Source organism: Sander lucioperca, chromosome 16, assembly GCF_008315115.2.
Source record: "Sander lucioperca isolate FBNREF2018 chromosome 16, SLUC_FBN_1.2, whole genome shotgun sequence".
In the NCBI taxonomy this organism is placed as follows: Eukaryota; Metazoa; Chordata; class Actinopteri; order Perciformes; family Percidae; genus Sander; species Sander lucioperca.
Genome location: NC_050188.1, coordinates 2,740,248 through 2,765,748, shown reverse-complemented (window position 1 = coordinate 2,765,748; position 25,501 = coordinate 2,740,248). Strand labels below are relative to the sequence as shown.

The 25,501-nt window shown below is 41.5% G+C and overlaps 2 protein-coding genes across 5 annotated transcripts; one reads left to right on the top strand and one right to left on the bottom strand.

Moving 5' to 3' along the window:
• Positions 1–892: 892 nt before the first annotated feature.
• nsun2 (NOP2/Sun RNA methyltransferase 2) lies at positions 893–15,233 on the bottom strand. Of its 3 annotated transcripts, XR_004102868.2 has the most exons (20): positions 14,402–14,748; positions 13,480–13,637; positions 12,807–12,911; positions 12,616–12,721; positions 12,312–12,383; positions 12,067–12,151; positions 11,693–11,885; positions 10,486–10,560; positions 10,217–10,347; positions 8,843–8,916; positions 8,524–8,654; positions 7,651–7,747; positions 7,258–7,466; positions 6,879–6,971; positions 6,648–6,783; positions 5,524–5,604; positions 4,791–4,929; positions 2,118–2,157; positions 1,499–1,858; positions 893–1,424 (listed from the first exon to the last, which is right to left on the bottom strand). XR_004102868.2 is itself a non-coding variant. In XM_035992921.1 (19 exons), the coding sequence occupies exons 2-19, from the start codon at positions 13,533–13,535 to the stop codon at positions 1,549–1,551; spliced, it is 2,133 nt and encodes a 710-aa protein (XP_035848814.1). In that variant the 5' UTR covers positions 13,536–13,637; positions 15,215–15,233; the 3' UTR covers positions 893–1,548. The 3 variants fall into 3 exon arrangements, 2 of the variants coding, with proteins under 2 accessions (XP_035848814.1, XP_031142950.1); XM_035992921.1 differs by lacking the exon at positions 14,402–14,748 and adding an exon at positions 15,215–15,233 and having other exon boundaries at positions 893–1,858; XM_031287090.2 differs by having other exon boundaries at positions 893–1,858; positions 14,402–14,747.
• srd5a1 (steroid-5-alpha-reductase, alpha polypeptide 1 (3-oxo-5 alpha-steroid delta 4-dehydrogenase alpha 1)) lies at positions 14,946–24,321 on the top strand. Of its 2 annotated transcripts, XM_031287092.2 has the most exons (6): positions 14,946–15,379; positions 15,688–15,854; positions 19,471–19,572; positions 22,580–22,730; positions 22,852–22,926; positions 23,469–24,321. In XM_031287092.2, exons 1-5 carry the CDS (start codon positions 15,069–15,071, stop codon positions 22,916–22,918), a joined length of 798 nt encoding a protein of 265 aa, XP_031142952.1. In that variant the 5' UTR covers positions 14,946–15,068; the 3' UTR covers positions 22,919–22,926; positions 23,469–24,321. The 2 variants fall into 2 exon arrangements, with proteins under 2 accessions (XP_031142952.1, XP_031142951.1); XM_031287091.2 differs by having other exon boundaries at positions 14,947–15,379; positions 22,852–24,321.
• The last annotated feature ends 1,180 nt before the right edge of the window (positions 24,322–25,501 follow it).

Genomic DNA, 25,501 nt, shown 5'->3' with positions numbered 1-25,501 from the left:
TAAAACCATGCCAATCTCTAGGTATGGTGAAGGGTATGTGATGATGTGGGGCTACTTTAATTCCAAAGGCCAAGGGAACTTTATCAGGATGCATAGTATCCTGGATCCATGAAATAACTGGCCTTTAAAAATAAAAATCTGCCTGCCTCTATGGGAATTTAACATAGGGGTGTACTTACTTATGCCCCCTATATTTTAAGGAAGAACATTTATTTATTTACGATACATTATTCATTCACAAAGAAAATTGGTGTCCTTAAAGGTTGGATTTTTCCTCATTTTTTTAATTAAGGCATTAAGATCAATTTCCAAAAGATGATTTTTTTTATTCCTCTTTTTAGTCAACTTTAGCATGGGTGTCCTAATTTGTTCATATGACTGTAGCATGTTTTCTCAAAATTAAATTAATGGAGTCTATGTGAAATATCCACATGCTAAAGACTATTTTTTTTTACTCCTGTGTTATTAAATACTTGACAAATAAAAAGTACTGAGGATTTTCTAATTAATTAAAAACTTCAGTGCAAAATGAACATAACGTGCAAGGATCGGAAGGTAATGCATCGTCCCAAAGGACGTAAATATTTCTGCAAACGCAGTTCGGCTGCTTGTTTTTTGATATTGCGATTAAAAACGATATAGAAAAATACATACGATAGACATTTTTATATTACGTTGACGTCGACGATATATCGCCCGGCCCTAGCAGGGTGCCGCAGCACCCACTTTATTTACAACTTTTCAGGGTTCGTACTTCTATTTAATTCCTCAAAGCCGTTTTATTGTCTGTAATTTGCAGAACCTAATCAACCCCTTCTCAAGCATGCCTTTAGTACTTCAGTGGGCCAAGAATGAGCAGAAAGTTAAATCATTTGAACAGGTGGTGACACAGTTAACCTTTAACGCTTTTAATCAACCCCATATTTCTGCTTAATTACAGGTGTAAAAAAATTAGACCGTTCACGTAAACCTCTCTAAACATAATCAACGGAAAGAAAATTGAAGCCACTAGGTCAGTGGAATAAGTCTGTTAAAATATAAAAAAACAGATCAATAAAATAAGCATTCAACTAAAAAGTTCCTGTGGGCGTTATTATGAATGCCACCGCTTTCCTTGGCAAGACCTGCTCTGTGTAGCAGCTGAGTGGTCAGGCAGATTGTGGAGGTTAGGCGTTGACCTCGAGTGGTTAGGTAATGGATAGCCCATTGGTCAGGGGACAGGACCTGAAACAGCAAGCATGGAAACCTGGCCAATACTAGCGCTTGAATGCTACGCAGGACGTACCTAGCCAAGGAAAGCAGTGGGATTAATAGTGATGCCTCCTGGGAGAGGGAGGGGATCCAAAAATTAACAATTCCAAAAGGAGTCCATCTGTGGGAGGGAATCCTTCTGCAGTGGCAGTGATGTGAACAGAGAAACCCGTAGAGGAACATCACCCTCCTCTACCACCTAATGTGGTCTTTGACCTGGTCAACAGCTCGTGGAGCTTGACTACGTCTTCAGTCAGTCCTCCTTTCTCTCTGCCGTCTCCTCTACATCCTCACCTGCTAGTCTCCTGCTTGCTTTTTTGGTTCTGATGATCGGTTCTCTTCACCATTCTCCAAGTCCAGCTTTGTCTCGTTTTCCACAGCACCTTCTTCCCCTGCGTCCTTTTCCGCTGCATCCTCTACCTCTTCCTTTCCTTCCTTTTCTCCACCCCTCCCTTTCTCTGCCCCGACGCCCTGTTTGTCTCTGAAGACCTCCACGCCTAACAGTCGGAGGTAATGAAACCGCTCGTTGCGCGGGACGAAGGCTCGGATGGACGTCTTCCCCCTCCAGCCACACAGCTGGATGGGACACTGAGGCTCTGCCGGGTTACTGACAAACAAGAGGGTTATGGAGGGTGTCAGTATGACCAAAAATGAAGAGAACCATTTGCTGACCTGCTGCTAGTGACATGTTTGTTTGGTTAATTGAATGATTGCAATGCGGTTTATTTTGGCTGTTTGTTTTTTATCTGACTGGTTGACGGCAAAATTGAATTGCCCTTTAGGGATAAATAAAGTTGTTTGATTGATTGAGAAATCACAAAAAAAAAATGACATGCATACACTTCAAATATAGAGAAACAACTTACTTTGGGTTGGGGATGTACTTCAACACAATGCTACCCATTACTGTAGAGAGAATAACAGAGAGAAACAACAGATTATTCCAAAAGCCATTTTGGACCACGACGCTTGTCATGTACACTTAATTACATCTCGGAGAATTAGAGTAACTAGTTTTCTTTCGCTGGAAGTGCTCCTCTTGCGAGTGTGTTTCTGGGTCAGTGCCTTGCTAAAGGGCAGCTCAACACCAGTTCTTGAGGAAGACAAAGCATTACTCATTCACTTTTCTCTTTCATTCGCATGCCAGCCAAGTCAGAAACCTTCCAGTCACTAATCCGCTACTCTAACCTCTAGGCTGCTCCCCAAAAAATATTTATTTTGTTTCGGTATCAGAAAGAAAAAAAATGGTGTAGTAAAAAGTCTGTATTAATACTGATTACAAAGCTTCACTTTTCTGAAAGTGGTTATTTAAGTTGGAATACATGTCTTATATTTTGGAGCAACATGGCATCATGACTTAAATATACATGCCAACTTTCTTAAGCCAAGTGGTGTGTTATTTGTACGCTTTTTGAGCTATCCGCGTGTATGTCTACACTGTATAGAGCGGGCGTACACATACACGCCACTTGGCGATAGAACGTGTTATCGCGAGAAGAAAGCTATGGTTGAGTTTAGGAAAAGAAGAACCAGTTGGCTTTAGTAAAAGAAGAAAGCGACGGTTGAGTTTAGGAAACGTCACACGCGGGACGCGATCCTCGGTCACCTGGGTGAAAGTCCTGTGTTTGACCCATCCTCCACCCCGACCAACCTCCCTGCGCGGATTGTCGCCCTTTCAAACAACTCGCTACGGCATAAATCCACACGCAATCGCAAGGTAATGTACAGTGAGGAAAATAAGTATTTGAACATCCTGCTATTTTGCAAGTTCTCCCACTTAGAAATCACGGAGGGGTCTGAAATTGTCATCGTAGGTGCATGTCCACTGTGAGAGACATAATCAAAAAAAAAAAATCCAGAAATCACAATATATGATTTCTTAACTATTTATTTGTATGATACAGCTGCAAATAAGTATTTGAACACCTGTCTATCAGCTAGAATTCTGACCCTCAAAGACCTGTTAGTCTGCCTTTAAAATGTCCACCTCCACTCCATTTATTATCCTAAATTAGATGCACCTGTTTGAGGTCGTTAGCTGCATAAAGACACCTGTCCACCCCATACAATCAGTAAGAATCCAACTACTAACATGGCCAAGACCAAAGAGCTGTCCAAAGACACTAGAGACAAAATTGTACACCTCCACAAGGCTGGAAAGGGCTACGGGGAAATTGCCAAGCAGCTTGGTGAAAAAAGGTCCACTGTTGGAGCAATCATTAGAAAATGGAGGAAGCTAAACATGACTGTCAATCTCCCTCGGACTGGGGCTCCATGCAAGATCTCACCTCGTGGGGTCTCAGTGATCCTAAGAAAGGTGAGAAATCAGCACAGAACTACACGGGAGGAGCTGGTCAATGACCTGAAAAGAGCTGGGACCAGCGTTTCCAAGGTTACTGTTGGTAATACACTAAGACGTCATGGTTTGAAATCATGCATGGCACGGAAGGTTCCCCTGCTTAAACCAGCACATGTCAAGGCCCGTCTTAAGTTTGCCAATGACCATTTGGATGATCCAGAGGAGTCATGGGAGAAAGTCATGTGGTCAGATGAGACCAAAATAGAACTTTTTGGTCATAATTCCACTAACCGTGTTTGAAGGAAGAAGAATGATGAGTACCATCCCAAGAACACCATCCCTACTGTGAAGCATGGGGGTGGTAGCATCATGCTTTGGGGGTGTTTTTCTGCACATGGGAAGGGCGACTGCACTGTATTAAGGAGAGGATGACCGGGGCCATGTATTGCGAGATTTTGGGGAACAACCTCCTTCCCTCAGTTAGAGCATTGAAGATGGGTCGAGGCTGGGTCTTCCAACATGACAATGACCCGAAGCACACAGCCAGGATAACCAAGGAGTGGCTCTGTAAGAAGCATATCAAGGTTCTGGCGTGGCCTAGCCAGTCTCCAGACCTAAACCCAATAGAGAATCTTTGGAGGGAGCTCAAACTCCGTGTTTCTCAGCGACAGCCCAGAAACCTGACTGATCTAGAGAAGATCTGTGTGGAGGAGTGGGCCAAAATCCCTCCTGCAGTGTGTGCAAACCTGGTGAAAAACTACAGGAAACGTTTGACCTCTGTAATTGCGAACAAAAGCTACTGTACCAAATATTAACATTGATTTTCTCAGGTGTTCAAATACTTATTTGCAGCTGTATCATACAAATAAATAGTTAAAAAATCATATATTGTGATTTTTTAGATTATGTCTCTCAGTTGCAGTGGACATGCACCAAAAAATCATATATTGTGATTTTTTAGATTATGTCTCTCAGTTGCAGTGGACATGCACCTACGATGACAATTTCAGACCCCTCCATGATTTCTAAATGGGAGAACTTGCAAAATAGCAGGGTGTTCAAATACTTATTTTCCTCACTGTAAGTCAATGGAGGCCAAACGGCGTTGACATACACGCTAAAAAGTGAGTATGCGTCTTGATAACACGCGAATAATGGCATACGAGTTGGCGTGTCATACATACGCCACTTCATGAGATCAGTCTGTTTGGAGTGAGATTTTTTTTGCCGTGCTGCTTACCCATTTTCTTGGCCTGGGCGTGGGCGTCGTCCTCCAGCTTGCTGAGGAAGGGGTTCTCCTGGGTCAGCAGCACTTTGATGTCCTCCACACTCACTCGGATTATCCTGGAGCGAATATACGGCTGGAGAGTGTAGATACCCTTGTAGGACGGAGAGGAGATGTAGTTGACAATCTGCAGACCCTACATAGTAATTCCAGATCCTTTACACTTGCACGATGCATTTAAAATGAATTAATTCTAAGTTTATTTGAAGCGTGAACTCGGCCGTCTGGCTCCCTTGTTATTCAGCTGTGTTCGTGGCCTCTGTGCTGAATACAGTAATGACAGTAAGATTGACCTACTGCAAGTTTGAACACACCTTAAGGAGCTTTTTTTCACAATGAAATGTAGTATAACATCAAAGAATACGTAAAGGGTTTGAAGCCCTAGAAATAGAAGCTATGCATCACTGCATGTACCACTTAAAATCATGTTAGTTTGTACGCAAATAGGATTATGGGAATTATGTGAAAATGTGCAACTAAGGTGTGACGATTCTGAGAGAATGCCATGTTTCACAATAAAAAACACCTTTCGATTGAATAAGATGCGGCTCAACAAAAAGTTGATTTCCAGCAAATGATTTTAACTCCACTGAAGATGGAATGTGTGAGGATGAGAAGCGATGTCCAGGGTGCTGTGGTGAAAAATAGGGTGCTGTGGTGTGTGCGTGTGTGTGTGTGTGTGTCCTACCTCCTGAGCCAGTCTGAAGGCACAGCCAAACTCCTCTCCATCACTGTTGCGAGACCACACCTTCACCCCTGTGTTAATGACCTGAGAAACAAAAAAAACAGCATGCCGACTTTAACTTCACTAATTAATATCTCTCCTGAAAACATAACCAAGGGTGGTAATTTAAATCAAAATTAACCTAATTATGTTACGGGCTTGTAGTATTACACTGGTAATGTGGTGTGTGTGTGTGTGTGTGTGTGTGTGTGGAAATAATTAGTGATGTTCCCCAAACTGCCTTGCTCAAGGCATCTACTGTACAAGATATTCTAAATGTGTGGGTAAACACCGTGCAGCTGGTCTCTGGTGTCCCAGCACGAGTGGGAGGAAACTGTCAGCGATCTGCTGAGCAAAATTCAACAATACTTCTGAAATAAAAATAAAATATTTAAAAACCTACGGGAAGTAAAACAAGTACAATTAGCTTAACACAACAATTTAATTTGAGAAATAGAGATTCAATTCTCTTAAGATTGAACTATTCAACGTTCTGAAAAGGCTTGATTTCATTGATTTTCTTTGTTGAACTTGAGATATTATTAGTGTGTTTTTCAGTCACCCCATCCAGAATGTGTGGAGACATGCAACTCATTGTTGTTTAGCCCAATAGGAAGAGACTAAACAGTGAGAAGCATCAAGACACAATGAGAAGAACAAAGACACTGAAACACACATATACACACAGTGCCACCTGTGCAGGTGCTACAGGGTGGAGGACCAGAGGGATTTGGGATAGGAGGGTCCCATCTGTTAGGCTGCTTCGCTCAGACAGGTTGGTACTGTACAAGCACACACACACACTATGAAAATGATCTAATGTGCCAAAGTAAAGCCAATATGTCCGTATCCAAAAACTGGCTCGTGCACTGATAGAATAAGCATAATGCAGTTAGTCTGACTACACTGTATAGTGTGATCAATACTAAATGCATTGCATCCAGGAAAGGTATGATTATTGATTTGTTGGATCTATTTTTAAAATCGCATTTCCTTGCAAGAAAAAGCTTCATCGTCATCATCAAACCTGGCGTTTCACGTGTGCGATGATCTAAACCACACACACACACACACACACACACACACACCTTCATGCGCTCGCTGTTATTGATCAACACGTTGCGGAGTTCTTTGGACACCATGTACAAGTGTCTCTTTTTGCCGTCGTGGGTCCTGGTCAGAACGTTGAGCTTGGGGAAGTTGGGTGACAGATCATAGAAAGATCTAGAAGAAAACCGAAGAGAAAAACAAACAGTTTTGCGACACTAAAATGCTGAAAACTATAAATTTCCATGTCCAACGCACATAGAGACACTTACTGTATGGTGGTGAAGACAGGGTCTTCTTCAGTAAGGAACACAAAGGGGTCTTCTTTATAACCAAACAGCCTCATCTTCTTAGAGGCTGGAGGCCTGGAAAACACAGAGAGAAGACAGACATTCATTTATCACTCAATTTATTTACTTATTATTAGTAGTATATTTTTGCAGCACAACACGAGTTATAAATAAACAAATAAGGAAACTTCTTATTTGGATATATAATAAGCATATTATAGATCAAGAGTTTCAATAAAGCTTTCTTCAGGACCAGTGCTGTTTTTTTGTCAATCCAAAGAGGAATTTCTCACTCAAAGCAATGACAAAGACCTCGCAGCTTTCCCTTTGTTTATTAGCTCATCACACCAACATGACTCACCCGCACGCTCCGTCTTGCTTGGCAGTGGTCTCCTGGGCCGAGGAAGCTCCTTTGGTTGCCTCCTCTTCTGCCTCCCGGTCTACTTTCCCCTCTGGGCCTTCCCCCTCCTCCACAGCACTCTCGGGGAGGCGGGGAGTGTCTGCGGGGGTCGAGGCCGCCGAGGAGCCTTCAGTCTGGGCCGCTGAGCTGGACGAGACGTCCTTCCTCAGCTGGAGACAACGGACAGAGAAGAGCCGACAAAGAAGACAGAAGTCCCAGCTGTGATTAGTAACAGGCGAGTGATGCAGGGAGACAGGCATACACACATGGGGGAATTCTGCTCTGTTTCCCTCCTCAAGTTAAGACCGACAATCTAATCATCCATTGGATGAGCGTGTGCTTGGAAGGAAGTACCTTGGGGTATCTTTTGTTCCAAGGCATCGGGGCTTTCTTCACTAGCACAGCCACAAAGAAACCTCCAGTGTTCTGGTGATGTGGCAGAATCCTCATACTGACATTTAAAACACACACAAACATAAATCATGGCTTGAGTTTTACGGTGCCACCTACTGTGAAGATACACAAGGATTTTTTATTTTTTTATTTTTCCAGCATTAAACACAAAGGTTCTTAGACGTGTGACAACAGCTCCCTCTGCTGGCCAGCAACGTGCCTGTGAGGCTGAGCATTAAAGTAAAAGCTGCAGAGGAGAAATTACATCATGCACTATTTAGGGAGAGTGCAGGTGTGTACATGTATGTGCATCCATGCAGACAGTGTGTATGCGTGTGTGCAAAGCTGTGCCAAGGAAATACATCAGACACATTACTCTGCTAATGAAGTTGGTGCATCAAAACAGAAACGTGTCTTCAAGTGTGTTTTAATGAGAACAAAATACTCTCAGTAGGATAAAAGATAAGGAAAATTAGCTAAATTAAGAAAAGGATTTGGGGGGGGGGCAGTTTGATCACATTGAATGGCTCTTCCTTTTCTATACAGAAAAATACCACCTGGGGAAATTTTTAAATAGAGGGTTACATTTTAGGAGAATAAGAACACGCTGATTATTTTGGCACTCAAAGAGGCGTTAAACAAGGCTTCCTGTCCTGCTGCTCCTGTTTGCTTTGGCAATAGAGCCTTTAGCTGAAGCTATTAGAACCATGCCGTACATGGACTTAAAAGGTTACGGGTTAGTATGGGAAAGGCCTTTGCTTAGGGACTGAAAAGTCACAAACAGAGTCCCTCACAATACGTAACAGCACAAACCTTTATTGAGTGTGTACATACCATCTCTCCAGATGCATGCTAGCAAGTTTCTCCGTGTCTGTCGGCGGGAACATGGTGGGGCGGATCTGCGTGTGACGATGGTTCGGAACCTCGGACCAGTCAGCGTACCACTGGCCCTCTTTGGTCATCAGCTACAGAGACAACAACTGCTTTAAGTGTGTGAGCCAGTCAAAGTAATCCACGGTCAGAGCACACACGGCATACAAAGTTCTGTCTGACTGAAGCACTTCCACGACCTAAATACGGTTTGCCTTTGTGGTTTATTGTCGTAGCGGTTGGTTTGTAGTAATGGCTGTCAAAGACTAAAATGTTCCAGTACCTTCCAGGAAGTGACCCCAGGCATCCACTTCAGCCCTGGCAGATCAGCCGAGCCGTCGGCCAGCTCCAACGCTCCTGCAACGGGGAGTGGAAAGACATTACAACTTGGCAGCAAACGACTGAAATTTATATCTATATATAACGCAAGTTCAAAAGCGAATTAAATTGTGGTGTTGGCTCTGCAGCTATTGACCTTAGGCGTTTCCAACTCTGCCATTTTGTATGATCTGACCAGTTTTACAATCTAACATACAGCGTTAAAACTACTTGATAGCTTGGAGAAAAGGAGACTTTCTTCCACGGCAGTCTGTAACAGTATAATAAACAACAGAAATGTTCTGTGTGGGCATTCAAACATGTGCTAATACAATATTTCTGCATCCGGAACATACGGTCACATTGAAGACTCATTTCGCTTTAGTTACATTATGACACTACATAGGATTTTCAAATGGATATGATGTGAATGCACACGACAAAGTTATATGATCATACCAAATATTTGCCACACGTAACTCGTTTTAGTGAATGCTTGTTTTCATACCACCTCGATACGAGTAAATGAGGTTCAGAGAACCCGATATAAACATATATATGTACACGTAAACATCAGAAGAGTAAGCTTCCAGACCAACAAATCAAAAAGTAGGAGGAATAGGATGCAAATAATGTTAATAACTTATCAATATGGATCGCTTGAAGAAATTAGACCATATTTTTTAACAAAACATGGCACACATTTTCTGGTTTTAGGATCTCAAATGTGTAGATTGAGTGTTTTTTTGTGATAAGAAGCTGAATATTGTTGCGGTTTAGACTGTTGGTCGGACAGAATGAGCGATTTGAACACGTCACCTTGGACTTCAGGAAATTATAGTGGGCATTTGTCCCATTTTAGACCAACAATAATTGATTAATTGAGAAAATGATGATCATTTAATAATTAAAAAAAATAATTGGCTGCCACCCTAATAATAGTTGTAATAAATTAAGCATCAGTGCTCTTAAAATTTTTCACCATCAAAACAAAGCTGCAACACAAAGTAAGCTAATCGTAAGCTAGTTAATGACACCGTAGCCGGTCACTTTGTGACAGAGATCCTCTATCTATATCTGCTGTGGATGTGGTTGAGTCAGGCGAAATGAATTCCCCCTGAATGTGAATGCGTGTTCCCAACTTTGAGAAATTTACAGCAGGCTGTTTGAACCAATCAGGGCTGAGACTTTTGACTTGTGTTTACTCTAGCCAGCAATAACAACTGGAAGAGAAAAAAAAAAAAACTGAAAACAGTACAAGAACATTGATTTAAATAAAAAGTCTAACGCATATTGCTTAAATTGAATAGCCCTGTGAGTGTTTGTGCAGGTTGGTTACCTTCGCTCTTCTCCAGCAGTGCTGCGATGACAGCTTCGTCCTCTATAGGGTTGAGTGAACAGGTGGAGTAGACCATCCTCCCTCCTACAGCCAGCTGTTCAACCCCACGCACTGCGATACGCAGCTGGAGCCTGGTGTACACACACACATTTTTTTAATTAGCAACAAAGGAACACACTCCATTCCCTTGTCCTTTAGTCAATTTGGGCTACCACACAAGTGATTCCTATGTTGTCACGAAAGCACAAACGCTCAGTCTCCCCACTCACCCGTGGAGGTGCAGGCTGTTGCTGGTCGTCCATTTCTTCCACACGTCTATGTTCTTCCTCAAGGTGCCGTCACCGCTGCAAATCACAGAGAAGACAGCAGAACCAGTCAGACACAACCCCAGTTTGGCCCGAGGCGCCGAAACCACCGGAGATCCCTGACACTTTTCACAGGGCAAAAATGTCTGCCAAGCACAAACTGTCTATATGCCGGGCTTTAGCTGACTGGTCACATCACTGGTGCCTGCCCGCCTGCCTGCCTCTCTCTGTCTTCATTACTGCTTTTCCTCCCCTCCCTCTCGCTCTGTTGTGTTTGGCAGGGGCTTCTGGCTTCAGCACCACAGCTGGCCAAACTCAGGCAGCATTTGCAAACAAATGCAGTTCTGTTTTGGCTATAAACTGACGCTAGATTTCAAGAGGAGGATGTCTTACCACTTACCCCGTACTGAAACAAAACATTATTAAAAAGACATTCATAAAAAGGGACCTGTAAATGCCCTGCATTGGGCAGACAGGGTGAAGCCTCATCTCCATCTGTCACACAAATTCTTTTCTCCAGCCAAACACCCACGCATACAGCAAAGCTCATCAACCATATTTCTTTCTTTATCCACTTCCTCCTCAGCCTTCCAAACCCTAACTCTCCTGCAGTCCCTCCAGGATTTTGCTGCCTTTTTTGGGGGGATTGTTGCGGCCCAAAATGCCTAATTTTGCGGCAGCTTTGTAAACATTTGCGATAAAAGTTGCAATGGCTTCTGTATTTTTGTTGCTATGGAATCGTGGAAGACCGTGAAAATTGCAACAACAAAAAATGTGATTTTTCTTTTTAAATAATTCTTTAAAAAGAAAATGGAAAGTTGTTTCTGGGAGAATAAAACTACTCTGGGCTAAGTGTTCCAAGTAACCTTACTAAAAAGGCTGAGGATTCTGCAAATGCTGGATCAATATAAATATGGCTGGTGGATTTAAGACACCAAATGATAATTTACTATTGAATGAATGTTACTGAATCATCTTCAATAATATATCTGTTAGTAGCTCTCCTCAACTTGAGACATCGTCTAATTAGTTAAATTGGTTGGATTGGTTGAATTTGCATGAATTGTTGCGATCGCGACATTGCAAATTCCCGGAGAGACCGTGTGATATGCGTCAGTGATGCCGACGCAAGCCAGATGCATAAGGCAAAGTCCTGCAGCCCTTTGCTGACCTGCAGGGCACGTCACACAGGATGCGGTCGTAGAAGAGGATGTCCTTCTGGCCGTCAACGTCGATCTTGAGCGTGGGGATGCAGGAGGCGTCGTGGTTGACCACCATGATGCAGGGGCTGTTGAGACGCTTGGCTTGGTGCACAAGCAGGTAGCAGCGTTTGTTGTCTACGTCGTTGGCAATGACAAAGCCCTCTGGAGGTAGAAGAGTGAATTAAAGTGAACTACTGTTAAAGTGACAGGGACTGCTGATTAGCCCACTAGGTTATTTTGTACTAAGTTTATATTCATAGATCACGAAATTATTTTTTTCAATTCAATACAAAGAAATCAGTTATTGTAGCATCTTTCCTGGTTTTAAATGTGTGCATCTTACCTGGAAATGGCACGTCCATGTCAGAATGGAGCATCTCAATCAGCTGGGCTGTCTTCGACCCTGGAGCTGCACACATGTCCAGGATCTGCACAGAGACACATGCATGTTAACAATATCTTTTTCTTTAAAGACAGCGGTTTTCACGCCACAAGGAAAGTGTTTTACACAAGGGAGAGAAAACAGAAAATGCATTAAGCACAGACAGACTTACCATTTTTAACCTTCAAAGAGGGGAGTGCTTTTACCTTGTGGTGTGACTCAATCTTCAGGAGGAGAGGAGGGATCATACTGACAGCTTCCTGTCGGCTGATGTTACCCTGCAAGGACAAACACAAGAATGATGCTCGCCTTTCCATTTCTCGGACAACTTCCGACATTTTGTTTCACTTTAGTTTTCTAACTTCCTATCCAGGGTACATTTTGTGAACATCGGCAATATGAACAGCTGCAATGCTACGGTTAGAAGTTAACTTCTTTAACAGGGCTAAAAAATGACGTCAAAATACTGCCACGGGTGTTTGTGGGATATTTCTGTTTGTGTTGACTCACCGACTCAGTCTCGCTGACCAGAAACTGGTGGAACTTCTCCAGGAGCGGAGACTTCCTGATGATCTTCCTGCTCATGTTGGTGTGCCAGGCCTGCTCGTCAGGATACCTGGAGAGGACAGGCACAGTGTGTACTGAGTGTCTAGTTTGAACCTGTGTGTTCTTTTAGTCTTGGGTAAACCATGACATCTTACCAGCTCAGAGGTTGTGGAGCCTCAATCTTCTGGCCATCGATCTCCACTTCCTGAATATCCTTAAAGTATTTTTCCTTCAGACAGTGGAGGATTTCCTTGGCATGGCTGGGGCAAGACAGAAAGAGGAGAAATTGGGCATGTAGTAACAACAAATACTAACTGCAGTCATCCAACATGATAAATACAATAAATTCAAACCACTGTCCTCCTTACAATCCCAAACATGGTGGCTTAGATCAAGATGATGCACATGTACAAAGTTGTGGGTTTACTCCTACATACCAACTTTCATTCATGCCTTACTCTTTCACATCTATCATCATGTAAATTTGGTTGAAAAGCACTTTTATCAATTACAGCTAAATAACAAGTTTAACTGTCTCCCGCAGCTTAGCACCTAGTGAATCTTAAAATAAGAACTTTATCTTTTAACATTTTTTGTGTTGTGAAAAATGACAATTCAAAAGGTGACACATGTACAGACAGACATCAAAAACAGACCAAACCCCTTTGGTCTGTTTTTACAACTTCTAAGATTTCTGAACTTGTCATAAAGAACAGGCACATTCATTGAACAGCATCTTGCATGGCTTGGAGCATGACACTTTTTTTTTTTTTTTTTTACAGACATGACAAACAGTCGAAATCCAGGTTATAAATCTGTCGGGCTCACCTCTTGTATCCAGTGATGCGGATGGTTGCTGGCAGCGGTTCCCTCATTGCATCCATGAACTGTTCAAACTCTCCCCCAGGCACCAGGCCTTGCTCTTTGTAGTAGTGCTCAAACAGCTTATTCTCCTTGACAATGTCAGCATAGCCAGATCCCCAGCCCTGAACACACAAATGCATGGTTACTAGTATGGGTCATATCTACTACATATTTTTTTAACTGTCTTTGAGTACAGTTATAACTGGAAAAGCAACTACTAAATAAAGATGAATTTTGTTTTTGTTTTTTACGAAAAAAAATAAATAAATAAATGTCATTCAGAAATATGTAATTTTATTGTTTTCTTGCTTATGGTCAAGGGCGAATAACTAGAACACGTCATAAAACCTGCTACATTATTTTACTACGGTCTAATGATCAATTCGGCATGTAGTAACTTTGATCCACAAACTACGCACTTATTTTAATTACATTTGAGTTTTCAACCCTGCTTGCTTCTTCCCTTCACGGTGTTTTCATTCAGTCTTAAGGCTCGTAAGAGGTGAATGTCTGTACCTGTACATATGGCAACATAAAATAAACACATTTCGGAACTAAGTCTGGTGAAGCCCACGACCCCTCCGAGCAAAAACAAAAAGGCCCGTTATAGACTAACGTCACGAATGATGGTCACACACTTAGGAAATAGCCAAATTAACGGCAACTAGCTAACAGTAGCTAAAGCTCTCTGATATTGCAGCTGTTTAGCAGTGTATAGCAGCATGACTGCACAGGTTTTCTAAAACAAATATAACCGTGTTCATCCCAGCCCCCTTCGCAATTAACTAAATAAAGGTTACGCTAGTATGTGGCCTGACTGAGCACTTTACACCTAAGGTTGACATTAGCAAAAGTTGCTGCACAACGTTAGAAGTGTGAATCTTACAGCGTTGTCTCTGTCGTCCCTGCCAGTAGTCTGGTTTTTCTGCCTCTGCCTGCTTCTTTTCCCCATGTTGGAATAGCACACAACTCTGGAGAAAAGTCTGCGGAAAAACGTGGTGGTAGATGCAGAGAAATGTCCCTGCAACTCGGATAAAATGTGAATCTACTGAGCGTTTGAAAAAGAATTGCTATCCTCGAAACGTGTTGCCTCTGACGCACGTGAATCAGGACCACTCGAGGTGGCCACGAAATCTGCCTGTTCCTTTGTTGACACCGAATACGATTTCGAGTTTAATTGTTTCAGTGTTATATAAATTATATAATTATTAACATTGTTGCACTGTTAAACTCAACATTCAACAGTTCTGCACATACATTTTCTAATTTAATATGTCAGTACAGAAGGTGATGTAAATAGTAATGAATATGTATTAGTGACATCAGACACAAAAGAGAGCATTTTCATTGGCTGATAAGATCCAATGCCATATCTGTTCAGGGACTGTGATTGGTCCTGCATGGGAAACACATGTGGCTACCGCTTGCAATCGATTCGTCAGTAAGCTAGTATGTCAATGGTGATACAGCATTTTGGCAAATAGTTGCAAACATTAGTTACATTTGCATTGTTTCTATTTTTTCATTTTTGTAACAATAGCCTCTCAGCCGTGATGGACGCACTCTTTTCCAGGCTCTTCTCCTCGGAAGAAGAGGAACTGTACATTTTGGACTGCATGGCTTACTCAATGGCTTTCATGGCAGCCTGCACTTTCGTTACTTTGCTTTTCGAAAATGTCCCATACGGACGATATGCTACCAGCAAATATGGATTTCCAGTTAATGTCAGGCTTGCTTGGTTCGTTCAGGAGCTGCCTGCGTTCCTGGTACCTTTGTGTCTGGTAGTTTGGACATCATCTGCGAAAACCTCACGACTGCCCAACCAGCTGCTCATTGCCATGTATTTCTGCCACTATGTTCAGAGGTAGGTCATTACAATCAATTTAATCAGGAGTTTACACCTGGAGGCAAGTGTTTGCTGGCTAGTGTCACCAGCATAAATACGGTAGTATAGTGGCTGTGTACATCATCCTGTTCCTTCCCACAAATAAAATGATTAATATCTGAATAATTATGTAGCTTAATTTAATAATGGACACAGGAAGAGATCAGGGTGTAAAAACGTACATTAGATTCATATTGTATCAGTAGTACTAGCCCACCATGTTAGAATGTCAAAGCAAGTATTTCAAATAACTTAGTTGTGTTATTAATATTTTTGTTCTGCTGCAGATCCCTTATTTATCCGTTTTTAATCCGAGGAGGTAAACCAACACCATTCGCCTCATTTGTCCTGGCCATTGTTTTCTGCATCTATAATGGCTACATGCAGATCAGGTACCTGAGCCATTATGCTGAGTACCCTGCATATTGGGTTACACATCCATGCTTCATCACAGGTTGGTGTTCTGTGTCTGCTACCTCACTTTCTACAAGGGAAATAGAAATTGTTGTTGTTGGGTTTTTTTGTCTTGGTGAAACTGGCTTGGCATTCAAATTGATGTTGTGACATTAGCATAGGTGAAATGAAGGATTTCTTCTATTTTATATTGTCAGATGTTGACTAGGGTTGCACGATATTGACAAAATGTGATATTGCGATATCGATTATGAATATTGCGATAGCGATATTAATTTCGATATTTTTAAACACATGTAAAATTACAAAAGTTACTGGAAAACGCATCAAAATAGATTCATAACAAATTAAACAAGGTTTATTTCAACTGACGGTCATATTGGACTGGTACAACATGATTCGTTCCGTTTTGTTGTCTCTATCTATTTCTGTTAACAATGTTGAAATATGCACACATGTCACATGGTACGCTACATAGGGTTTGTCACCCGTGCGCTGACGTGTACTAACATGTGCAAGTGGCACGGTAACTGGCCAATGAAACATGATCATTATAGCGTTTCAAGCGAGCTCTAAATCAAACACAACTAAGCCACACAGCCAACGGACGGGACACAGCGCTGCACAAAATGAAATAAATATTGCATACTTATTGCGACACATATTGAGTCGATATATCTTGCACCCCTCGATATAATATTGCGCACCGTGATTTTGCGATAACGATACTGAGTCGATATATCTTGCACCCCTAATGTTGACACACAAGGTACACGGATAAGAGAGGGTGCAGTGGTGTTTAAACTCTATGAGAAGAATACTCAAGTTAAATCAACATTCACATTAATAAAATAAAAATCAAGTGAAAGTCAGGAAATACAGGATCCCTATCTCTGCCATCTCTCCCAGTTCATCCCTTCTACCACTCTTTCGTCTCCTACTCCTCTCTTTTTCCATTTGAAATGAAATGAAATGACTTTGCTTAAACACACACTGCTGTCATTCAAACTCTTTGGTCCATCTTGTCATTTCCCTCTTTTGGCTTTTGCTCCACTGCAAGGTGCTTCTCACGCTTTCCAAACCTCAAAGTGCTCAGCAGTTTTTCTTGGCTCCCATTGCTGTTCAAGTTAACACAGGAAACTATAAATTTAAAATAAATGTTTTTCCACTGTAAATGCCCCTCCACTCACCTTACAATCCCTGTCGATCTGCGCGCAGGCCTGCAGCAGATAAAAACAAGTGTAACAAAATCAAAATAAATATCCTAGTAGAATGGTGTTGAAACCATTTCTATGGAAGTAATAATATTTTGAGTTTATTTTGTAAGACCTGAGAAAACCTGTGTTGCAAAATGGAACGTAGTAATTGGAATGTAAACAGTTGACCAGTGATCTAGAATAATGTAATTTGATTGGCTGTTAGATTTAGTATAAAAGAAATAGAACCCTGCAAAACAGCCAGAAGCCGCTGGACTTTGGAGCAACATAGTCTTTTGACCTACACGGAGCCACAGTTAATTTGTAAGAAAAGTAAAGATCCTAAGTTTTTATACTTTACTTATGAATTTCAAAACATAAACAGTCAAACGAAGAACTTTGGATTCAAGAATTTTAGTACAAAAGAACTTTGAGGTCCTAGGCTAGTGAGTCAGCTTGCTGCACTTACAAGTGGAATTACAATGGAATTTACTAAATTATTTCCAACATTTTACCACTCATCCTTGACAAAAGGATTCACACATGATGGAACACACATGTATATAACATTAAAACAATTATTAACTCTGTGGAGTAGCGAGACGTTTGTGTTAATGCGGATATATGGGTTGTATCTATGTTATTATTATATATGTTAGGACTCACTTACCGACCTAAATTTATGTCCCAATTTTCAGTGAATATATTACCTTAAATCCGTATAATTATAGTCGTATAACCTGACTGAGTTGCCATTTTGAATCCCAGAGAAAATCTGGAACCAGGCTGATCTACAGTAATTACCCGATTAGTTTAACTAGCCCAGTCTGTCCACAGTCCAGACTCTCTAAAGCCCCTGACACACCAACCCAACGGCCGACCGTTGGCAGAAAAGGCAGTCGGACTGATCAGTCGGCTCCCCGAGGTCCAAAAAGTGCCTCAGAACACACCGAAGCGACGGCGACTTGAGCGTGTAATACGTCTCCATAACAGCAGGTGGCGCTAATCTGTATTGTCGGCCAAAAAAATGAAAACCAGCAGCTGATTGGATGAACGCGTCACATGGGTCTGGCTGCTCCCAGATTTTTCAACCGGGCATAACGGCGGCTTCGTTCAAAATACGATCTCATATTTTACCGAAAGAGAGTTCACCGAAACGTGTTTCTGAAAACATTTAAAGCGAGAAATAGGCCGTGCAGTTGTTGAATCTGTCTTCATTTCAGATCGACAAAGGTCAGTTCAAAAGATTTTTGTCAGATTTTGAGAGGCTTAGTCACGCTCATCCCGCTCGTCATTTCCGGGTTAGCAGCCTACCAATCAGATAGGTCATGGAGTCCGACTGCCCGCCCTCCGACGCAACAAGTCAGGTCGGCCAAAATGAAGGCCGACAGCTCCTCGGACGGACGACGGCACGGAACACACCGAACAGACTCGAGTCACCGACCTCGCCAGACTGTCCGACGGCCGATTATCGGCTTGGTGTGTGAGACCCTTTAACAGGTCATACTGTAATTAACCAGGACAAACCTGTTAGAAGTGACAGAACTCAATGTCTGAAATATCATGTGTATGTTTAGTTTTTAAATAACTATTGTTACATTTGTCATTATGCAGGTGAATTTGAGAGTTTCTCATGATATGACGGAATATGACCTTCTAAACAGATATTAAGTGTACAAAAATACTATATATCTGTTTCATGAAGTGTGTTGTGTAAGAAGTTTATTTTGAGCATTGTAGGTCACAGAAGCAACCATACTGATGAATACTGTGTAAACATGCTCTAACTGTTAGGAGGGGGGGTGGATACAGCATAGTATCGCGATATTTTCCGTGGCAATAAAATATGAAAGTAAAGTAAAATTGAAGTGAGATGAACAAACGGAGAAATGTATCTTTTTAGACAAAACAGATGTTGACAACGTTTCCTTTTGGGGACATCATTTAAAATTGGGAAAAATTTGAAGTTGGAAAAAAGGTGATAAATTGCAATATATCGCAGAATATTGCAATATGTTTTAAAATCGCGAAAATATCGTATCGTGACATAAGTGTCGTGATGATATCATATCCTGAGGCCTCTGGTGATTCCCAGCCCTGGTAACTGTAATAGGAACGTTCAACATTTTTCGCAAATACGCTCATTTGCTTTCTTTTTGAGACTTGGATGAGAACATTTGAGCTCAGACTCAAGCTCATGTCTGTGCATGGAGTGTGGAGCTGGAGCCGGGAGGCAATTAGCTGAGCTTAGCATAAAGATTGTAACCAGGAGGAAGCGGCTTACTTATTGCATAGATACATAGGAGAGTGGTATTGATCTGCTCATCTCACTATTGGAAAGAAAGCAAATAAGAGTACTTCCTAGAATGTTTGAAAGTATTTTTTTTCTAAACATGAGTTGGCTTTTTGGTCAGTAAAATGTCATGCTAAAGCAGCTTTTGGTCCGTTGACTGTCTCCAGGGTCCATACTGTGGTTGGTCGGGTGGCTGGTGAATGTGCACTCTGACCACATCCTGAGGAACCTGAGAAAGCCCGGAGAGACTGGTTACAAGATTCCCACAGGTAAGGGCTTTAGTCATGAAAACACTGGGCCAAATAATTTCTCTCACCACAGCGAACAAGTCTTATACTCCTGTTACAGTACATCTAACCTTCAAAGAGGGATACTTGATGAGAAGTTTAAAATAATAAAATACATTTATTTAAAGATATAAAATGGAAAGAAAAGCAGGTTTGGCAAATCATTGCTCCTAGATTGCAAGTTAATACATGCTCTATTCCAGTTGGTGCCCTAAAGTTTGTTGCCAAGCAGCAAAAAAAGTAGAAGAGGAGGAAGCATAATGACGGATAGTGTCATGGAAGCACCTGCTGTAACAGACGATGACCACCCCGACGACAGTGGTGATGAAGATAGCGTTACACCCCTTTGGCCATAAAGTTCATAACCAACTTTTTTTTTTTACTTTTACTTCTAATACTTAAGTACATCTAATATCAGAAAATTACTTGTGATACTTAAGTACTGTAAATATCAGATACTTTAAGACTTTTACTAAAGTAATATTCTAAAAGGAGACTTCTACCAAAGTCTTTTTCTGGTAAGATACTTGTACTTTTACTTAAAGGTGCTCTAAGCGATGTTGGGTGACGGCACTTCTTGTTGACGTATTTTCAAACAAAACGAGGCTAGCTCGCCCCTCCCTCCTCCTCATCCTGTCCCCTCCGCGCACTAACCCCCCAACCCCCACCCCCAAATCCTTCTTGTGAGTTATTGGCTGGAACGCTGGAACACTGTTTGTTATGTTTGGTGGTGCAGGTTGGCGCAGTTTGTTTTTATTACCGTTTGTGGAGCCTGGGCTGTCTACAGAGACGGCGTTTTGTTTTTTTGTTTTTTTTGTTTGTTTTTTTACAGTGTGTTCAGGGGACAGGCAGGTCGCGGATAGTGAGGAGATGTTTGCTGTATGTGACAAAAAATGTTGTAGCCTAAAAAACGCGTGACATCGCTTAGAGCGCCTTCAAGTATTGCTTTCAAGTATTTTATACAAGACTGCTAGTTACTGTAGCCAACCTTGACAATGTACAATTAAAAATTCTTATATTTACCGAGTGAGTATTTTTAATTTTGAATGCAGGACATGTAATGTCAAAGGCCCATTTGACATTGTAACACTACTTCTACTTAGGTTTAGGACTTTTTTCCACCACTGTCATGGGAGTGACAAGAAAGTCAAGAAAGCAGTAATCACATGATGGCACAGAACTCTGCAGTCTTTGTACACAGCGCTAGATGCTAATTTTCCAGTGTGGTCACATGATTAAAGAGGATCAAACTGTAAGCAGAATCACAGGTTGTCAATAGTTATCTTTTCCTCTCTGCCTTGCCCTCTGTGAACCCTCACATTAGTGTTTAAAAATGTTCTTCCTGCTCTGACTGGTCTAACTCAGCTGTGTGTTAGTGACTCACAGTACTTGCAGTGTTTGTGTGTGTAGCTTTGCTGTGCTTGACACAGAGAGAAACATGTTCTAAACCACACAGTGTTTATAGTAATCATGTTAGACAGCCCTATGCTGGAACATGGACATTACGTCTGTAACCTGACTGATTCATACATGCTAAATAAAGTCAGTCAGACACTCATGTTTGTACGGCAAATATGAAGCTACAGCTGGTTAGCTTAGCTTAGCTTAAAATAAACGCTGGAGACAGGGGGAAACAGCTAGCCTGGTTCTGTCCAGTAACAAAGGTAGAAAAGTCTGCCTGCCAGCACAGCTTAAGCTCACTAATGTGCTATATATTGTTTGTCTAATAAATACAAAAATAAAGGGTAAAAATTTTTTTTGCAGAGCCATGCTAGCTGTTCCCCCCTATTTGTTTTCAGTCTTTATGCTAAGCTAAGCTAACTGGCTGCTGGCTCCAGCTTCATATTGAACTTACAGATATGAGAAGATCATCTAGCTCAGGGGTTCCCAAAGTGGGGTCCAGGGACCTCCAGGGGTCCTTGAGAGGGGTTCTAGGGGGTCCCCAGCAAAAAAGGGAATCCTTTATTTCCACAATAATTCCATCCATAAGTATTACAATGAAAGAATGACTATTTTGGTCATGAGTTTCATACACTTTCTGTAATAAAAACAATGGTTGGGATCCACTGATCTCAGCAAGGAAACAGGTGTATTTCCCAAAATATGGAACTGTTCCCTTAAAACAAAGAATGATAGGGTTTATCGCCCTACTTGTATCAAGACAATGAACATTTCTGAAAATTCTACAACAAGTCGATTAACAATGAAAACAATTCACTGACAAAACAGATGAAAGATGGTTTTGATGTTGGATTTTTTTTTTAGAGTGTATGACCTTTACTGTGTTAAACATGGATGCACATTTAATAAGAAGTGACAAGGACAGGGGAGGGGTGGTTAAACAAGATTTTGGCCAATCTCCAAATTGACATAGTTTTGAGGGCAGTGTGTATTGGAAAAGCAAAATTCCTTTTTCTTTGGATTACATACTTGGCAAATTCACACAGTAAATTGGATTTTTTTTCCTTTGCTAACTGAATCAGTAATCATAACAGGTCCACGAAGAGAGTGGCTCCCCTGACTAAGAACATAAAGTCACAACAATAGCACCTTGAGTCTGAACTTGCGGTGAACCTGTTAAAACAATCTGTCCCGGACCCTCAAGGAAAATAAAATGGAGAAGGCGAGGCAGGAGGAAGCTGTGAGCCGTGCTGCTCCAAATGAACTCCCAGGCACGTCTGGAATCCCTTCAGCCAAGAATGCCATTTTCACATAGAGGGTAGCAACACTACACATGGCCTGCAGTCAAAGAGAGAGTGCTCAGCCAGCTATGGTCAATGTGGAGCTATTAGCTTTGAGACTTTAGCGGCTTGCATACTCAAAATTACATTGAGATCGTTGAAATGTCAGTACTCTTTCAGTTAAGTATTGTAGTAGATGAAAATCCATCCCATTTTATGTTCGTCCAGAGTAAATTATTTGGGATGTTCTTGCTTCAGTGAACGTACGAAAGGGTAAGCGTCCTAATTCCTGTGTCTTCCACCCTCAGGCGGAATGTTTGAATATGTGTCTGGAGCCAACTTCTTAGGTGAGATAACAGAGTGGGCTGGCTTCGCTCTGGCTAGCCACTCTGTTCACAGTTCAGCTTTTGCCATCTTTACCACAGTGGTCCTCGCCAGCAGGGCTGTGGCCCACCACAAGTAAGAAATATAACACACACACAGATTAAGAAGGTTTTCATGGATTGTATTGCACACTGTGAAGCAAAGACTTGTATTAATAGAAGAAAATGCCTTTTTTCCCCTCCTTCTCTCTCTATAGATGGTACCTCGCTAAGTTTGAAGACTACCCTAAAAGTAGGAAGGCACTGATTCCCTTTCTGCTCTAGAAAACACAGTGGGTACTATAAGCCTGAAAAGCTACTGGTTCTTACAATGGCTAAGAATAAAATTTTCACAATAAATTCTTATAATGTAGGAAAGCTCTAATGTCAGAACAAACCTGACATTGAAAACAGAATCAATCACAGGCTGCATGCTTTTAAATTCTCTCATCTGAGCTGCAAGCAAGCAACGGTTAAAAACCATCATCTTAAATGGATTAGTATCATTACCTTTGCTTATTACTTTGTTAATAATGTCCATAAAGCACAAAATAACCTCAATAACCATGAACTGAATGTACTGAAAGCGCTATGTTTGCTGGAGAGGCAACATTCAGCGCCCCTCCAGAGGAAATAAGCTATCAAATGGAGTATACCTCAACAGTAATACAGTGGATTTATAACACTCTGCACCAGCAAGAAACACTTTTAAGACTCTCCGCTGATCTGTATATTCCCCCAGATGGAACATAAACTTGGAAATGCAAAGCAGACACTTCACTCTCGAGTCATCTGTTGCAAGTGCATCTTTTTAACATCCATTTGAATTGCACAGATGAAAGACGAAGGACCTCGAATTAAGTCCCAATACATTTCCCTACCTCATTTTGCTCTGGGTAAAAACTTTTTACTACTCGCCTTATCATCTCAAACTCCTGGAAGAGAAGCCACTTTGGAACAAAAGGTAACTGCATCGCTGTCCTGTAAAGACTTGAGGCTGTAGCAGGCCTGTCCACAGCTACTGGGCTGCAGGGAATCAAGCATGGCCCTCAATAACTCAGCCATGCCTGAAATGAGAAGAAGATAGCATTGCCTCAACACGTCACTCCTGTCGGGGCTTCTGAGAAAGAGAGCAAAGAAGACCTGGTGGAGAGATGAATGAGTTATGTTCAAAGCAGAAGCTCGTTTGACGCAAACAACACTGAATGGATGAGCTTGTGTGCGACTGAATGGAAAGAGGGAGCCTGGGAGAGAAGATACGAAAATTAAACATTGGAATCGATTCTTAACATTCTGTTTTTGTTTCATCTTATGAGTGGGAGTTGGGACTTTTCTGAAATCATGTCTTATTTTATATACTAACAATGTGATCTGCTTTATGTTCAGTATTTCTCACAACAGGTTTAGATAGGAAACAAGTGCAATTATCTCATCCACTTTTTCACAAGTTGAATTCGTATGCAAGTGAAAATGACATGATTGCACCGAAGCTGAGTTTATACTGAAGTGCTCCCTATCCCCAAAAGTGCCAGCTGCAGTTTCCTCTCATAACTCTTAATCAGTTCTCCCTTTCCAGTCACAGTCAAGGCCACGTCATTATGAATTTTATGAATGTGTTGTATTTGAAAAAATATATATATTTTGTCATCTTTTTTACACATGGTCTCATCAATAAATAATAGGACCTCTGTGTCTGAGTGTAATGAAGAATGAAGGCTGCGTGTCACTGAAGGCTATGCCGAGTGACATCCTTCATTTCCGAGGTCCCCACTGTCTCTCTCTTCCAGGCTATTTCCTCTGTGTATCCTCTTTGTCCACGCTTCATGTAATTGCATCTCTATATTACACAGCCAGTCTTTACTGAGCCTGCCATCTGACTATAATACCATTCATCTTTAGGCAGGCGCCAAAGGATTTTCTTTTTTATATGCTAAGTATTTCATTGAACTGGCTTTTAACTCCTCAAACATATTCATTCGCTGTTCTGAAATATTGTTTTTACATATGCCAACCTGGGCCCCCTATAGGAAAGCAAAGCAAAAGCAGCAGTAGACCTGCAATGTCACGTCATACAGACAAAGATAGAATAGCTGCTTTCATTTGAATACCTCTTCAATTACAGCGTCAGCTTTTTTGTTATGGCTGCTGTCACATAGGTGTGTTCATGAGGTTTTGAGAATTTAAGTTGTGTCTTTAAAACACCAAATGTAAGCTCTAGAAGATGATGATTTTTGTTTTGCAAGTTTTTTTTCAGGAACTGGACCATGAGAAACAGTCAGCTGATCAGAGCTAACTATTCTGGCCATACACAAGAGTAGGTCAATTGATTTAATAACGTAATAAAACGTTTAGATCAATATTACTGATTACAGAACTTAGTCAAATTACTGTACAATGCAGATTTCAATTGATTTTCATCTTTGGCCTTTGCATCCCATGGCCTTTTTGTGTGTGTTTGGATTGATAAAATTTAGTAAGGATCCTCCCCCTCAGTTTCCAAACCCACGATAGGTGTAAATAACAACTATGCTCTAGTTAACATAACACACATGACTGGCTGGTTAGTGTGAAAGCCTGATATGCAAAAAGCAAAAATAAAGCGAACGTAAAGCCTCAGCAATTGCCTGCAGGTGGTGCGAGTGTTAGCATTAAATGAGCTGTTTTCCCTTGCCTATTATGGCACACTTCAGGTCTAAACAGCTTTTGTAACTTTTCGCAGGTTGACTGGAACTGGCAGGTCCGGATTTGCAGTTCTGACCCCGTAGGAGCTGCAGCTCTGCAGTTGGATGATATTAGCTGGGCCCATTGTAACTCTGTCCTTGTTATGCTGTATAAAACCCCACAGTGCAGTTGACACACCACAGGCAA

Excerpts from the sequence above, each read along its gene's own strand:
- nsun2 (XM_031287090.2), bottom strand. The coding sequence starts at position 14,467 with ATGGGGAAAAGAAGCAGGCAGAGGCAGAAAAACCAGACTACTGGCAGG. Across the intron at positions 11,886-12,066 it reads CATGGACGTGCCATTTCCAG|AGGGCTTTGTCATTGCCAAC; the intron begins GTAAGATGCACA and ends TTCTACCTCCAG. Across the intron at positions 6,972-7,257 it reads AAGCAAGACGGAGCGTGCGG|GCCTCCAGCCTCTAAGAAGA; the intron begins GTGAGTCATGTT and ends TGTGTTTTCCAG.
- srd5a1 (XM_031287092.2), top strand. The coding sequence starts at position 15,069 with ATGGACGCACTCTTTTCCAGGCTCTTCTCCTCGGAAGAAGAGGAACTG. Across the intron at positions 15,855-19,470 it reads ACATCCATGCTTCATCACAG|GGTCCATACTGTGGTTGGTC; the intron begins GTTGGTGTTCTG and ends GACTGTCTCCAG. Across the intron at positions 19,573-22,579 it reads TGGTTACAAGATTCCCACAG|GCGGAATGTTTGAATATGTG; the intron begins GTAAGGGCTTTA and ends TTCCACCCTCAG.